The sequence below is a fragment of the Acipenser ruthenus genome, chromosome 28, assembly GCF_902713425.1.
Source record: "Acipenser ruthenus chromosome 28, fAciRut3.2 maternal haplotype, whole genome shotgun sequence".
NCBI lineage: Eukaryota > Metazoa > Chordata > Actinopteri > Acipenseriformes > Acipenseridae > Acipenser > Acipenser ruthenus.
In genome coordinates, this window is record NC_081216.1 from 1939877 (window position 1) to 1957142 (window position 17266).

The 17266-nt window shown below is 43.6% G+C and overlaps 1 protein-coding gene across 1 annotated transcript in view; it reads left to right on the forward strand.

Moving 5' to 3' along the window:
• The window catches only part of LOC117435157 (oxysterol-binding protein-related protein 7-like), a 31199-nt gene extending 14717 nt beyond the window's left edge, over positions 1 to 16482 (forward strand). The window contains exons 5-22 of the mRNA XM_034058153.3: positions 730 to 843; positions 1620 to 1772; positions 3363 to 3498; positions 4057 to 4160; positions 4528 to 4617; positions 5605 to 5740; positions 6368 to 6501; positions 7331 to 7438; positions 8017 to 8248; positions 8691 to 8956; positions 9301 to 9438; positions 10257 to 10320; positions 10439 to 10517; positions 10902 to 11046; positions 11495 to 11639; positions 12091 to 12217; positions 12748 to 12870; positions 13950 to 16482. Of these exons, the coding sequence (XP_033914044.3) occupies positions 730 to 843; positions 1620 to 1772; positions 3363 to 3498; positions 4057 to 4160; positions 4528 to 4617; positions 5605 to 5740; positions 6368 to 6501; positions 7331 to 7438; positions 8017 to 8248; positions 8691 to 8956; positions 9301 to 9438; positions 10257 to 10320; positions 10439 to 10517; positions 10902 to 11046; positions 11495 to 11639; positions 12091 to 12217; positions 12748 to 12870; positions 13950 to 14058 (2403 nt within the window). The 3' untranslated portion in view covers positions 14059 to 16482. The remainder of the gene's footprint in view (positions 1 to 729; positions 844 to 1619; positions 1773 to 3362; positions 3499 to 4056; positions 4161 to 4527; positions 4618 to 5604; positions 5741 to 6367; positions 6502 to 7330; positions 7439 to 8016; positions 8249 to 8690; positions 8957 to 9300; positions 9439 to 10256; positions 10321 to 10438; positions 10518 to 10901; positions 11047 to 11494; positions 11640 to 12090; positions 12218 to 12747; positions 12871 to 13949) is intronic.
• Positions 16483 to 17266: the final 784 nt, after the last annotated feature.

A 17266-nucleotide genomic window follows, 5' to 3' on the forward strand; every position in this document is an offset into this window, starting at 1 on the left:
CCCTGAATTGGAAATGTTAGTTTTGTGGAGTTTGTGAACACTGGCGCCTTCTGCTGGTTGTTCAGTGCATTGTTTTAGCTGCCTGGGCTTTGAGCTAGGGATGTGAACATGACTCCAATAGCAGGGATTCTACATAGTATTGACCCCGCTGCCTTCCACACTGCAGCCCAGTGCATTCTTTCTCTAACCAATGAGCTACTCAAACCCGCTGCCTTCCACACTGCAGCCCAGTGCTTTCTTTCTCTAACCACTGAGCTACTCAAACCCACTGCCTTCCACACTGCAGCCCAGTGCTTTCTTTCTCTAACCACTGAGCTACTCAAACCCACTGCGTTCCACACTGCAGCACGTCGCTTTCTTTCACCACTGAGCTCCTCAAACCCGCTGCCTTCCACATTGCAGCCCAGTGCTTTCTTTCTCTAACCACTGAGCTACTCAAACCCACTGCCTTCCACACTGCAGCCCAGCACTTTCTTTCTCTAACCACTGAGCTACTCAAACCCACCGCATTCCACACTACAGCCCAGCGCTTTCTTTCACCACTGAGCTACTCAGTTCCACTGCGTTCCACACTGCAGCCCAGCGCTTTCTCTAACCCACTACCTTCCACACTGCAGCCCTGCACTCAAACCACTGCTGGGACCCACGCCTGCGTTCTTCCCCGTACTTGAGGTTGAGAATGGAAGGCTGTCAGGTCCGGTGTGAGTCTCCTCTTCCTTCTGTTTGCAGATCAGTAAGGGGAAGCTCCGCGGCTCGTTCGACGTCAGTCTGTCTGTCATGTCCATCAACAAGAAATCCAAACGCGTTGATCTGGATGCTGAAGACAACTTGTATCACCTCAAGGTACCCCACAAATTCAGGTCGCTCTGCGTTTCACAAAAAAAAAAAAAAACATCTCAGGGGCTCTCCAATTGATCTAAACGTTGCAGAGTTAAATACTGCCTTTCAGTCACTAGACGGGACCCTCTCTGGCATTGTATGTATATTAATGTACAGCTGTGGCCAAAAGTTTTGCATCACCCTATAGAATTTACAAATGTTGCTTCATTAAGTCGAATGAAACCCGCTGAAATAATGTTACGTTAACATGTTGAATTGCATACCGCTTTGTATATTTCCATGTATTTAACTGACAAAAATGGGAAAAAATCTAACATGAAATACTTTACTACTATTATGGCTTCCGGTAGACGTTTGCAATATCATTTTGTAGTTTCTTTGATTACATGATATTAAGTAAAATACCAAAATTATATTATTATTATTATTATTATTATTATTATTATTTATTATTTTTTTAATTGTCTCAATCCTAAAATTCTAGGTGATGCAAAACTTTTGGCTAAAGCTGTACTAATGAGTGTCCCGTGCACTGTTATGAAGAATGCAGTGCAGGGATGGAAATAAGACTCCTATTGCATAGCAGTCTCTCCCCTTCCAGGTTTTACTATGTGGTTTTAAATGTAGGAAAGTCAAGCAGACAAACTTTGACTGGTGCTTTCATACTGCATTCTTAGCCAGTTGCAGTGTGTTAACTTACTGTAAGTTCTGATTGAGCGTTTTGAAGTTTCGGAGGAGGGGGAATTGAAGTGAGAATGGTGTGTGTGTGTTTCCTGCAGGGGAAGTCTCAGGAAGTGTTCTCTACCTGGGTGTCTAGTCTCCGCGCTCATCGGATCTTTCGCAAGAGCGACTCGACCCGGCTGCAGAACGGGATGTACACAGTACTGTCACCCCTCAAACCCCTGCCCAGCAACGGAACTCTGCTGGGTCTGGTGAGCATTTTACCAACGAGACAGAAATGCTGCAGCACAAAAACACCATCTTTTTAATTTTTTTTTTTTTGTGTGTGTGTGTGTGAATACAACATTTTTATTGTTTTTTGAAAATGCATGTTTATACAGAAAGTAAATTGATTAGTTAATTTATATTATACAACAATCGTTGCCATAATACATTTTTACGAGCGTATTAAGTACATCTCATTGATTTAAAACCTTTGGCCACTCCCTTATTCCTGTTCATATAAGATAAAACAATACGTATCCACCCCTAGCAGTTCAGATTAAATGTTTGTACGGCTAAATCATGAATCTAGTGGGTAATCTTTGGTATTTATATACTCCATTGTTTTTGACCAGCATTTTAATGAACAGTATAAGATTCGTTTTCTTTTCAACATTATCACTCAGTCTTCTTCAGAAAGTCAATCACCAGTGATCTCGCACACGGGCCTCAGTTCTGAGTCAGTGTAGCTTTTTTCTGAGTCTTCTTCAGAAAGTCAATCACCAGTGATCTCGCACACGGGCCTCAGTTCTGAATCAGTGTAGCTTTTTTTGAGCTGAGCAAAGAAATTACTTTGTACAGCACAGATATACAGCTAGCTTACGTAATTTCCTTGACCAAATTTGGTCTTATTTCCCTAGCATGATGCATGGGGTGAGACAAAACACATTAACAGTTAACATCTGCGTTTCTTCTTCACTTCACCATGGTTAGCAGAACCCAGATAACAAGAAGTTCCATTTAAGAACAATGCTATGTGTTTTGCTCAATTCTCGCAGGCAGCAAAGGGCTGTACCCACGCATCACAAGGTCGAACGACAGGGCCGGTGATTGCAAACGGCTGATGTGCACCAGCTATGCACAGCTTAATTGAGTTTATCAACCCTGCGTTGATTTAGAGCTTACATTAAACACAGGACAATCACACAATGTTTACAGACAGTTTCAGTGATTTATTTACCATTTAAAGGGGCAACATAAGCAAATGGGTTGCATATTGGAAAGGAACAAAGGCTGATGAACCAATAAGAACTTGTGCAGATTAACTGGAAAAACCTGGTGTTCCATTTGTATAATGTGTAATTAGGCGTTCCGTGACCCTTTTAAACAAAAGTAGTTTTAGAACCAGTTTTAATTGGTTTGCTTTACCGTTTGTACAGAAGATCAAAGCAGCTTTCCAAGCAGAAACAATTGATGCAAAAACGAAGGTGTTAACTGTCTGTCCCGAAGTCACACCTGCACTCTGAAATATGAAAAGCCAGTCACTCGGACTTGGGTGTATTTCGGGCTATGTGCCAAGCTCCAAAGCTGCCAGATCAAGACAATACATATGCAGGAGTTTCAAAAGATCTAAATTGTGCCGTTTAGCTCTGCATTAACCCTGCTGCTGTTTCTTTCCACTTTGATGAGAGTTACACCCCTCTATTAAAGTAGTTGATTAAATGTGGATATTCTCTCTCGCTCTCTCTCTCTCTCTCGCTCGCTCGCTCTCTCTCTCGCTCGCTCTCTCTCGCTCGCTCTCTCTCTCTCGCTCTCGCTCTCGCTCTCGCTCTCGCTCTCGCTCTCGCTCTCTGTCCCAGATCCAGCCCCCTAGCCCCTCACACCAAAGTCCCAGGTCAGTCCCCCTGCACAGCGTCCCCTCCCTGGCTGTAGAGGTGGACAGCAAGGTGGCTGCCTGGCTGCAGCACACTGATGACATGCAGACCTGCTCCAGAGGTAAGCAGGGCTTGGAAGAAACTCATTAATGCATTCAGAGAAGTACCTTATGTTAGTTAACAAAACCCAGGACTCTATTCGCCAGTGCGGTTACTAATGCTCAGAATAGCCTTTTAAGAGTGTTTATCGGCAAGTATGCAATAAATGTGTTCATTTCAAAACATTTCATCTTATTTCCATCCTTGAAGTGATGTTGTTTCTGATGTGAAGCGCAGTTGTGTGCGCTTGACGGATTGACTCTGAAGCCAGTACTTTTTAAGCTTTCCGCAGGACCGAGACCAGGGGACACAGTTGGGAAAGAAGTGGAGTCAGACTTAAGAACGGGAGGGTAGGAAACAGTTCTTTACACAGAGAGAGAGTGGAGAGGGTATGGGATGGGTCACCCAGGGATAGAGGCACATCTTCACACAGAGAGTGGTGAGGGGATGGAATGGGTTACCTAGCCGTGCTGTTGATGCTGAATCACTGGGATCCTTCACGACTTCACAAAGCTGAGATCGCCAGCTGCGAGGAACTGGACGAGCTCTGCTCTTATGCTCTTCTGCGGTTTTATTCCAGAGCTCTCCGAGTGTCAGACCAGCCTGACAGAGCTGTGGAGGCTGCTGCAGAGTCTGGAGGTGCTCCATCGAGTCGCCTCCGTCCCCCTCATCTGTGACAGCCAGGTAACCAGGGCATGGGGAAGGAGAGAACCACACTCCCATTGCAGAACAGTCTGAGACGGGCCAGGGTTTACTATGAGCTGAACTAGCAGCAGTGTGTATCTTAGCTTAGCATGTCTGGTTAAGCCAGGGAGTGTCCGATCAATCACGGTCCCTGGGGGGCTATTCCATTCCAGGGATGATGGTTAAACAATTTAGAACAGGAACACATAGCTGCTAATATGATTTATAATGACTTCTAATTCATTCCCAGCGAATCATCTAAGAATGAAAGCTTGAAAATGCGGTTTAAGAACTGGAGCGCAGGCCTCCGGTTCGGTTCTGGTTTTTGGAATGTGTCGGGAGCTTCACTTCTTTCATTTCCTCCCAGAATTCGGTGTCGGAGAAACCCAAGAAGGAGAAGCGCTCGTCCAAGATCTGGTGCACCAAAAACTCCACCAAGGAGGAAGCTGCAGGCACGGTGAGCTGCACTTGCACACACCCGCCACCAGGGGGCAGGCTAGGGCAACGTCTGAAGAAACAGTTAGGGCATTTTATAAATGGAGCCTTAGTGGCACAGCCTGTCCCCTGTGTTTTAAACTTCTGATAAATCTTATTAACTGTTTTGTGTTTCCATTTGCTACATACCTCTGAAATGTGCAGTATTGAGAAAAAAAAAATCTTCCAGCAAATGTGTGTTTTCGATTTAAAACATGCTATCTGGTACTACACTTGGGTTAGAAATCTCTGTTTGCAAGCCTTGCTTTCAGTTAGCATTGCACTTCAGGGATAGAAATAAGACTCCCATTGCATAGCAGTGTGATCCATTCCTGGTTTTACTGAATGGTTTAATAAGACGCACCTGAGCTTGTTACCTATTCACTGGGGCTAATCAAGCTCATAGTAAAATCTGGAATGGGTGAAACTGCTATGCAAGAGGAGTCTTATTTGCATCCCTGCACTTGCTTGGTCACCTGGATGGTGAAACTGATCCCACCTCATCAACAGTACCTTTCCTGTCATTAACCAATCAGCTGCTTCCCCTATTGACTGACCTGCTTTCAGCCAGTAACAGCGTTGGAGGACAACGCAGCTCTCGGGCAGCTTACAGGCAAGCCCGCAGGCGCCTGGCCAGACTACAGGGGTCACTGGTGCGCGGTGAGCCGAGGACACCCTGGCCGACCTAACCCTCCCTCCCCCCGGGCGGCGCTCAGCCAATTGAGCATCCCCCTGGGAGCTCCCGTCCTCGGTCGGCAAAGGAATAGTCTGGACTCGAACTTGCGACGTCCAGACTATAGAGCGCATCCTGCACTCTACGCGAGTGCTTTTACTGGATGCGCCACTCGGGAGTCCCTGCTAGTAACAAGCTTTAACCTTTAAGACACTGTTGATGTGAACTGAGCTAGGCAGTGCAAGTGTAACCAATATCGTATCTCTCTTCTCTGTGTATTTAACCCTCTGTCTCCAGGCTGCCTCGTCACGGCTCCACGCTTCGGTCCCCAGCCTGTCTGACTGCCTGGACCCTCCTCCCCTCCCCAGTGCCTTCTCCCTCCAGCCAGAGTCCAGCCAGCTACAGCAGGACTTCTGCAGCCTGGCGCAGAGAGGTGAGCAGCGGAGAGATCCTTGTCTGAACAATACACTACAATCCAGCTCGCTCCTTAAAAAGCCTTGGGCCAACCAATCCAGCTCAAGAATAAAACAGATTTGTTTCTAAAAGGTGCGACTGTACCAGCATTCCTGATATGACTTGGGAAGGAGTTCCCAAAGGCAGGGCGCAGAGCAGCTAAAGGGTCACTCCCCTGTTGATTTTAGACGGCCAAAAAGTTCAGCATTCGCTGATCTCAAATTTTTCAGAGTATTGCGCAATTACCCATAATACCCAGCACACAGCGAGGTTCCTGTGTAAATGTGGTGATCTTGCAGTCCCAATAGGTGGTCGTCATGAATGAATGTTTTAAACTGTAAAATGCCTTCAAATAATAAGTGGTGTGACTTTAGAATGAGAGAACTTCTGCGTAATAATGGTGTTAATAATGGTGTTACTAATGATCCCAAACCTAAACCTTTTTTCTGTGCCTATTTACTGCCTAATTCTGTTCATTTGACGCTTGACAGTTTTAGCAGTGATTCAGCGCCTTCTGTGCAAGCCATCACAGGGCTGGAAATAAGACTCCATTCCATGGGCCGGCTGTATTAAAGTGATGCTTTGTTCGTTTGCTCCTCCCCGACAGTCCACTCCTCCCTGAAAAGTGCCTTCGACTCCCTGTCTCTGGAGAGGGAACGCCTGCAGCAGAGCTGGCTGCAGCCCCAGCAGAGAGAGACCCCCGTCACACAGATAGCAAACCTGCGCAACGCTCTGTCAGAGGTACAGACCCCCCCAGCGATCCCTCCTAACTGCTCCAGAGCACAGCTGTATTGGAATAAGACATTCAGTTTTAATAAACCTCAGCTGATGCACTATTGCACTGCTATATCCCATTGTAGATACAAGTTGTTGTAACCCTAAATTGCGGCATCCTAGTTCATATTGTATTCTAGTAGTATTATTATTTGCACTTGCTGTAAACTGCACTGTCTTTAAATATTAAGCTTGCATTGTAACCCTGTACTGCCCTGTAATTATTATTATTATTATTATTATTATTATTATTATTATTATTTATTTCTTAGCAGATGCCCTTATCCAGGGCGACTTACAAGATATCACATTATTTTTACATACAATTACCCTTTTATACAGTTGGGTTTTTACTGGAGCAATCTAGTACCTTGCTCAAGGGTACAGCAGCAGTGTCCACCCCCTGGGATTGAACCCACGACCCTCCGGTCAAGAGTCCAGAGCCCTAACCACTACCCAACACTGCTGTAACACCTGGAAGTCGCATTGGATAAAGCTGTCTGCCAAATAAATACATGATAATAATAATAATAATAATAATGAACCACCTTTTAACCCAGATATGCCTGAATTGTAATTCCAAGTGATCTATATGTTAATGGGAATAAATGTGTTGATGTAGGCAAAAAAAGGAAATGAAGTTTGGAATTGAAAATTGTAATTGACCTCGACCCTGGTAAAGAGTTAGTGTTTACATTCAGCAACTGTAGACTCATGCCAGGAGAGCTGCGTGACTAACACCTGTGTGAAACCTCTTAAGTAACTCTTTGCTCCTTACTGTGTGTCTCCTGTGCAGGTCTCGGCTCAGAACATGGAGCTCCAGACCCACCTGACCCGAATTCACTCCCTCTCCATCTCATCGGACTCCACCATCGACTCATTCGTGTCTGTCAGCCAAGAGGAGGTACTTTTAAATTCTATCACCACTCCCAAGTTTAAAAGGTGTTAAAACAGGTAAAAGGAAGAACTTAATCACCCATAGCTTCAAAATGTGTGTCTTGTTGAAAACTACAAGAAACAAAATCAAGTAGACGGATGTTTTCGGCAAGTTAGGTGTACTGCTAATCGTGATCCAGGGGATGGAAATCCTGTTGTGTAGCAGTTTTTACCCCTTCCAGATTTTAATGCAAGCTTGATTAGCTACAGTGTGTAGGTACAAGCTCACAGTACTCATAGCAAAACCAGGAATGGACCAAACTGCTATGCAATAGGAGTTTTATTTCCATCCTTGCTTGGGTAATGGATAAGAATGAGAGATCTCGTGAGTATCTGTTCTTGGGATGCCATAGCGAACCCATCTATAACTTCAAAAAGGCCAATTGAAACTTCAGGTAAAATAAATAAATAAATGGATTGATTAAAAGGGAACGGGAATTGATTTTTAAAAAGGAATCGGAAATGGAATCAGAATTGAAAACCCTGCCTGCTAATAAACCAAGCGAGGAGCGTTTGGTCTGACTGGTGTGCCGCCCCTCTCTGTAGCAGGTCTCCCCTGGCGCTGGTGGGCGGTCTCTGAAGCAGCAGGGCTCCAATGACAGCTTGGCATCTCTGTCGGACTCCCACGCCGAGTTCTTCGATGCCTGCGAGGTTATCGTCTGCGGCAGCTCCTCGGAGAACGACGCCTCGGACGCAGAGTCCTGTGTGAGCGACGTGACCTGCAGCAACTCCGAGGAGCATCTGGACTGCGGGGAGGAGGGCGCACCCCCCAGGAAAGGTAACGCAGAGGGGCCGGAATCGGAATGGTCGATATTAGTAGTAGTAGTAGTTTTTAAGGCGCAAACCCAGGGCAGAAAAAATATATTTTTAATATAATTAGTTGTTGGTCTTCTATTCTGTAAGTAATATTTTTCCATCACATATATTCCGTTTACTGGTTCCCTCCGTGTTTGTGTGCTTGGTCTACCGCTGTGGGAAAAGCATCCGTTTCCTTGGAAACGGCTCTATAGGAAAGAATATCAAGCTGCATTTTGACTGCGGTTTGAGATTTCAATTCAACACAGGACAAGCCATTCAAAAAATGGCTGATAGTCCTCTTATTTCCATTTCTCCAGAGCAGTTTCAATACAATGTGTTCCACTATACAAGCCTGCTGGTACAGTTCACCTAACAAAATTCTGCAGCTGCATTACCAGCACCTCTCCTTCTCTCCCCTGCAGTGACTGTTCCCAGTGCTCCCAGTATCCCCAGCAGGGCTGCCCAGTACGCTGGCCGGCGGACCTGCCTCCCAGCCCCCTGCCCCAACACCAGCAACATCAGCCTGTGGAACATCATGCGCAACAACATTGGGAAGGACCTGTCCCGCGTCTCCATGCCGGTGCAGCTGAACGAGCCCCTGGGCACCCTGCAGAGACTGTGTGAGGAGCTGGAGTACTCTGAGCTGCTGGACGCTGCCAACCAGAGACAGGACCCCTTTGAGAGGATGGTACGATCCATCACTCCCCCTACATTCTTACCTCCCCTCGCCCCCCGTGTTCACCTGTTCATACCCTCAACCCCCCCCTGCCCCATATAAACAAAAAACTTCAAATAAATATCTTGGGTTGGTTTAAGAGTTTCTGCCTGGACTGTCTGGCATTTCTTGCTTGTAAAATAAACCGTTTTGCTTTTCGTTTCACAAAAAAGCTGCAGATGGTGAATGCAGCTCCTGCCCTTTGTTCCAGCCCTGTTCTAAATGGTTTGAATGGGCCAATTAGCTATGAGAAACCCGATTCCAGCCTCTTCTTGGATTATTAATTAGTTTGTTGGTTTGTTGGTTTTTTTCTGAAGGTGTACGTCGCTGCATTCGCGATCTCGGCCTACGCCTCTGCATATCACCGGTCTGGCAGTAAGCCCTTCAACCCGGTGCTGGGGGAGACATACGAGTGCGAGCGAGAGGACAAGGGCCTCCGGTTCATCAGTGAGCAGGTAACCACTTCCTGTCTGCCTCCGAGCTGCCAAACTACTTCCTGATGGCCGTAAACATTTCCAGACTTTTTTTAAAATTTATTTTATTATTATTATTATTATTATTATTATTATTATTATTATTATTATTATTATTATTTATTTCTTAGCAGATGCCCTTATCCAGGGCGACTTACAATTGTTACAATATATGACATTATTTTTACATACAATTACATTATTTTTTACACATTATTTTTACATACAATTACCCATTTATACATTTGGGTTTTTACTGGAGTAATCTGGGTAAAGTACCTTGCTCAAGGGCACAGCAGCCGTGTCCCCCACCTGGGATTGAACCAACGACCCTCCAGTCAAGAGTCCAGAACCCTAACCACTACTCCACACTGCTGCCCCTTTTTATAACCAAGACCTACATTTTGTGTTCCGTCCCGTCCTTAATTTTGAGAATTGCCGTTAAAATAAAATTCAGGCCAAGGTTAAGGATTTTTCAGTCAAAAGCCGTGGCCTTTAAAATAGAAGTTTAATGGAAGAAATTTCAGCAAACGTTTCGACTGGCGCACTGCAGCACGTTGTTGAAGCTGACACCCTGGGATCCTTCAAGAAGCTGCTTGATGAGATTCTGGGATCAATAAGCTACTAACAACCAAACGAGCAAGATGGGCTGAATGGCCTCCTCTCGTTTGTAAACTTTCTTATGTTCTTCTTCAAGCTTCAGATGAAGTGCTTTAAAACGTACCAATGATAAAAAGCCACCTCACTCGTGTGTTGTTTGTTGGTTGTTGCAATAGTAATGTTTTGTCCTCTGTCTATAGGTCAGCCATCACCCTCCGATCTCTGTGTGTCAAGCTGAGTCTGACAACTTCATCTTCTGGCAAGGTAAGCAGCAGCATGCTTTTGAATGAGTGTGTGTTCAAATCCCTGCTGGTGCAATACATCGCCGCTGTCTTCGTGATCTCGGCATTTGATTTAGTTTAGTTTCTTTATTCTTTTGCAGATGTCCGGTGGAAAAACAAATTCTGGGGGAAATCACTGGAGATCGTTCCAGTGGGGATGGTTAACGTCATACTTACAAAGTGAGTTCAAACGGCAACACCGCGTTCCTTTTTTAAGCATTTAATAAACTGCAGCGTACAAGGTGTAATTAATTGTAACATGTAATTGATCGATTTTACAATTGATTTATTTGTCATTCGATCATTATTCTTGTATTTTCAACCACTTTTCTGGTGACCCTCCCCCCCCCATTTGTTTAAGGGGGAAAAAAGTTATAGTGTCTGTTTCTGTATTAGTAGCTGTGATTGCTTGTTTAGAATAAACAGAGGAAACATGTTAATATGTGCAGTAATTTGTTACTTTTTAGTATAGTTGTAATTTATAATTGTAATTACCACTGTAATTGAAATTGATAATTGTAATTGCAAGCAATCCTGCTGTAATTGTAACTCGTGTGTTTGCAGGTTCGGAGACCACTACGAGTGGAACAAGGTGACCTCCTGCATTCATAACATCCTGAGCGGCCAGCGCTGGATCGAGCACTACGGGGAGGTGGTGATCCGAAACAACAGCAGCAGCATCTGCCAGTGCAAGATCACCTTCTGCAAGGTGAGAGGGGCTAGAGACAGAGAGAGATCCCAAACTGGGAATAAAGACACCTGTACGCTGTGACTGATCACAGCAATGTTTCTGTGGGATTCTTCTTTCCATCCCTGGAACGAGACAAATGTTTGGGTGAATGCTTTCATCTGTGTTTAAGGAGAGAAATGCTCAAGAGAGGTTCTGTTAATCTAGTTGATTGGGTCTAGTTTTGTAAAATGAGCAGGCGTTTCAACTTCTTTCAAACACTAGGAGTTCATTACGGCCTTAAGATACGGCCCTGCGTTTCTCAAGTCTCAGATAGATAGATCACTAGGGAAGGGATCTGTGTGGATGTATTCCTGCAAGTCCAGAAGAACAAACCTAGTTGACGGTAGTCTTGGTTCATGCATCTCGTCACACCTGAAGAGTTGAGCCAATGAACCGATCGATGAATCTCGCCTCCTCTCCCCCACAGTCAAAGTACTGGAGCTCCGTTATGAATGAGGTGCAGGGGGCCGTGCTGGACGAGGCTGGCACGGTGATCCATCGGCTAGGGGGCCGCTGGCACGAGGGCATCTACTGCGGGACCCCCCCCAAGACACACTGCATCTGGAAACCAAGTAAGGGGCCGATTCACAGGAGGGGCTTCCATTAAGAAATTATAACCGTGACTCAATTAACGCTTTACTTTGAACCTCTGCTGTAAACCCAGGGGCTTCACAAAACTGTTTGGAGATGTGTCCGCGATGGAGTTTATTAAACCACTGAATAATTAATTGGCGGAGATTATTAAAGTAGAATAATGTAATGATTTCCGCTATTTCATCATCCAGCCTGTATCAGAAAGAACTTGTTTCTGGTTCCAAGTTTGTTTCTGTAGGCAGGTGATAATACAGTAACGCTGTTTCCTATCACTTTAGAGAAACTATCAGGCATTCATCAATAACCTGGTGAAACAGCATCAGAATGCTAAAATAGCGTCCGGAAATGTGCCTCTTTTGCAGTGGAGCTTGAAATGTAGTGCTGGCTTCATTACAATAGTGTTCAGTAACTGGCTTTGCTGGTTTGCAGACCCCATGCCTGCGGACTTTGACCGCTATTACGGTTTCACGCGGTACGCCATGGAGCTGAACGAGCTGAGCCCAGAGCTGAAGCTGCTGCTGCCGCCCACAGACACGCGGCTCCGACCCGACCAGAGGTACCGGCACCACACAAGCTATACACACGCAACACACAGACAATACACATGCTATACACATGTAACACACAGACAATACACATGCTATACACACGCAACACACAAACAATACACATGCTATACGCACGCAATGCGATGCACCCCACACACGCAACACACATGCACTGCACACGCAACACAAACCACACACAATACACAAATCAGCTGTGCATTTAATAATCCCACTCCCACTGGGCGTTGTAATACTAACACTGTCAAGGCAGAACAATATTGAATGTATTTTGTTTGGCCATCCTGGTACATCTTTTCAGTGGGTGAAAATTGTATATATATATATATATATATATATATATTTTTTTTTTAAACACATCCTTAGATATAAAACCCCAGTGGATTGCACAGTACATTTTAGTGCATGATGATGAAACTCCAAAGCCTAGCTGTCTTTGATGGCACGGAGTCCTGGTTGGCAGCGCAGGTGAGGGGGTAGTTATAAGGCGCCGCCCTGCTGACAGGTTTGTGTGTGGCAGGTACCTGGAGGAGGGGAATGTCGAGGCTGCGGAGACTCAGAAGCAGCGGGTGGAGCAGCTCCAGAGAGAACGTCGCAAAGTCCTGGAGGAGAACGGACTGCCACACCAGCCACGCTTTTTCACGTGAGTCCCCCCGCCACGCAGACTGACGCTACTGCACACTCCTGCACCGGGGGCTCCCAGACCGAGGGCCGGGGACCCCTGGGGGGCAGGGAGGGTGCTGCACATACAGAATAATTACCCGACAGAGCAGTGATCCCTTATATATAAGTTTGCCAGAGTATTTTTTACACGGTAATGCTGTGCTATGCTTTTCTCATGATTATACTATGCATTTAAAACACCCTGGTTTGCCGCGTATTTTAGTATGCTTTACCTTACCTCTCTGTGCTGTACAATGCTTCCCTATGCTTTACCAGACCTCTCTGTGCTGTACAATGCTTCCCTATGCTTTACCAGACCTCTCTGTGCTGTACAATGCTTCCCTATGCTTTACCAGACCTCTCTGTGCTTTACAATGCTTGCCTATGCTTTACCAGACCACTCTGTGCTTTACAGTGCTTCCCTATGCTTTACCAGACCTCTCTGTGCTTTACAATGCTTGCCTATGCTTTACCAGACCTCTCTGTGCTTTACAATGCTTGCCTATGCTTTACCAGACCACTCTGTGCTTTACAGTGCTTCCCTATGCTTTACCAGACCTCTCTGTGCTTTACAATGCTTCCCTATGCTTTACCAGACCTCTCTGTGCTTTACAATGCTTGCCTATGCTTTACTATACCTCTCTCTGCTTTACAATGCTTCCCTATGCTTTATTACATTTTGCCAGGCTTTTACTATGGGAAACCTTTATAAGGGATCCCCAGGCTTAATTTATATATACATGAATGCTGCTTTTTGGTTCTTTATGCAAATACGTTGACGTTAGCTATATCCTAATATTCATTGCTAGCGACCACATTTGTGGCATGTACAATTATACAGTACAATAAAAATAGGGTTGATTTTATAAGGAGAAGTTTCTCAGGCGTTCTTATTGAGAATATCTTACTCTGTGGCAAAATAATTGACAGCTTTATACTTTAGAGGGTCATTTCTATAGTTAGCTATTAATGCGTCCATCAATAGATAATCATCATTGTTTTAAGCCAAATGCATCACGCTAAAAAAGCTTAACACTTATTTTTTTTATATATTAAAAGGAGAACGGTGGATACCAGTGGTAAGGAGTTTTGGTTAAGCAACGGGACATACTGGAAAGTTAGGAAGGACCCGGGATTTTCAAAAATGGACAACACCGTTCTGTGGTGACAGTGATCCACGCGATCGAACCACAAGCATACAACCCCGGAACCTTTCTACTCCCGAAAGGGGGTGAGGGGGGGGGGTGGACCAGTAGGAGGTACCCACAGAAACCAGTCTGGAACTGGCTCTTAGGAAGAATAACTGTATATTATTAATAATAATGATAATGTTTTAATTTTTTTAAAAACAGAGATATTACTAAAATGAGATTTTTAAAGTTTGAAAAAGTACAGTTGGAAAGAGATTGCTATAAATACGCGATGGAGGAGAGGTGGGGTAGAAGGGGGTCTACCAAAACCACTCGGTATTTTGTTTACTGTAGGGCTAGAACGTTAAATTCACTCCCGGGGGTGATCAGAATTGGTGACCATCCAAAAAAATTATATTATATATAATTAATAAATGAATGTTCGAACCAAACAGATCTCGCACATCTGAATTTGTTTAATTTTTCTGGATTCATTTAGATGTGTGTGTGTGTGTGTGTGTGTGTGTGTGTGTGTGTGTGTGTGTGTGTGTGTGTGTTTTAGGTCTACAGACAATGATAATTAAGCACAAAGTTTTGAAAACAAACCTCCGTGACGTTGCTTGTCTATTTATTACTCTGTACTGTGTTTTTAACTGCACCTTCAATCCTGTTCTCCATACCAGTGAGCCGCACCGTTGTTAAGTTATTCAACTTTTGTGCAGTGTTCTAGAAACCGAAAAACAAATATATTAAGTAGACGAGTATTTTGGCTATCACTAGCCTTGTCTGCTTCCGCTAAGCTTTACCTTATACTTTTTTTGAAGTTTCACAGGCTGCGATTCAATTGAATTTATAGCGCCGCTGTCCGTACGGCGGCATTCAAAAAATACAAAACACAAACCATGAGTAATATAATTCATGTTCAGTTTTCTTGTTGTTAATCTAACATCATTGCAGTTCTCAGTTCGTCGCAGTTTATAGTTTACAATTATAAATGCAATCCCAGACACTGGCTGGAGACAGGCTGCCGTGGTTACAGTGGCATCCATCCCATTTGATTCCACTGTGCAGGTTTAGAGTCTGTTTGGTTTGGGTTCAGGGCTGGTCACCCCTATTGACAGAGCCCGGTGTGCGGGACACAGGGACACTACTTATTAATGTATCCCACCATCTACACTCCCAAGTCAAGTAAAAGCCATACACATAAATACATGCACATGTTACTGGATCCAATTGTTTTAATTAAATAATGTATTTTCATATGCTACTGTCTATGCTGAGCAATGAATATATTATACAATATTTACTACTGTAACATGGATATTTAATAGAAGCCAGGGTCGTGCAAAAAAAAAAAAAAAGGATTTTTGGTTTATTCCTAGCTAGCATGTTACCATGAGTTTAGTATAGCATTTCTACATATGAGTAAGAGACTGTTACAATTTCAGGATGATTTAAAAAACTGAGCAAACTGGTAGTTTTCCTACGTTAATACATAGAACAGATACAATCTTGTGGAAACCATTTCGGATTCCAGTTTTTCAATTCATTGAGTTTCTTATTTCATGGTCACCTCGCAGGACCGGGAGCACGTTGTCGAGGTAAGATATTACGAATGTTAGCTAGGAATAAACAATTTAGGGAATCTTGCAATAAAAACGTCATGATTGTAATTGCAATATGAGGCCGCTAGGTGTCACTGTGTCGCTATATTATAAATGTGAGCAAAAACATTCTGTGGATCTGAATGGATGCGATTTTAGATTTGTTACACAGTTTACCGCTATTGCTGTTGTGTTTATTTTAATTTTTTTTTTGGGCCACATCATTTCAAATCTATAAAACGAATGTGTCTGTTTTTTTTGTTTTTTTGATGTGTATTTGTGCCTTTTTGAAAGACATTTGATTTGGTATATAGAGCGCACCCTTGTGTTTGGACGTTCTGGGTTTCAGGATTTTGTCTGATTTCTAACTATTTTAACTTTGAAATAAACTTTACCCCCCCTCTCCCCTTTTAAAAAAAAATAATAAAAATGTACAAGTTTACAATGCAAAGTGGATTCATAATACAAGCTTACCCATAACTAAAATGGTCCCCTATTGCTTTACCTAATAGTCTGTTTTTTTATTATTATTATATTATAAGTTATTATATTATACAGCATTTATATTGTACCTTTTTTCTTTGTTTTTTTCCCTTTCGGTGCAATAACTGATTATTAATAATACTGTATTTATCTACACATTTCTGTTGCATCTTATATCATACAGCCCAAGCCAGGCTGTTTTGAGTGTATAGATCTGTATGTGAAGCTTGGAGGGGGAGGGGGTGATTGTACATTTTCATCTGTTAATGTGTGTATTGTAATCATCAGTTTTATTTTTGCATTGGCTCACACATTCCCCTATAGAGGTAAATATGAATCTAAAGATGATTTAAAATATACTCTTTAAAACAACAATTCTGCATTCTTTCTTTTGTCCGTGCATTGTACAGAATGCATGAGGTGTGTGTGTACAGAATACACGAGGTGTGTGTGTACAGAATGCATGAGGTGTGTGTGTACAGAATGCATGAGGTGTGTGTGTACAGAATGCATGAGGTGTGTGTGTACAGAATACACGAGGTGTGTGTGTACAGAATGCATGAGTTGTGTGTGTACAGAATGCATGAGGTGTGTGTGTACAGAATACACGAGGTGTGTGTGTACAGAATGAATGAGTTGTGTGTGTACAGAATGCATGAGGTGTGTGTGTACAGAATACACGAGGTGTGTGTGTACAGAATGCATGAGTTGTGTGTGTACAGAATGCATGAGGTGTGTGTGTACAGAATGCGCGAGGTGTGTGTGTACAGAATACACGAGGTGTGTGTGTACAGAATACACGAGGTGTGTGTGTACAGAATGCATGAGTTGTGTGTGTACAGAATGCGCGAGGTGTGTGTGTGTGTACAGAATACACGAGGTGTGTGTGTGTGTGTAATAACACAGTAATAACAAGGAACATTATTTTACTGGGAGTGTAGACAGGACTGGTGAAAAATGTGATTTAACCAAAGTGAATGGAAAATAATAATGATGATAATACTACTAACGGTAATAATTGTAATCCCAAACTTCAGAAATTGAGCTCACAATGGCACAAATCATTTCATAAACTAAGATTAAAATTGAGGGGAAATTGAATAATAGAAACGATAAGCTGAGCCCTAGTTTGAGGTTTCTGTATCAAACCCAAAGTCTC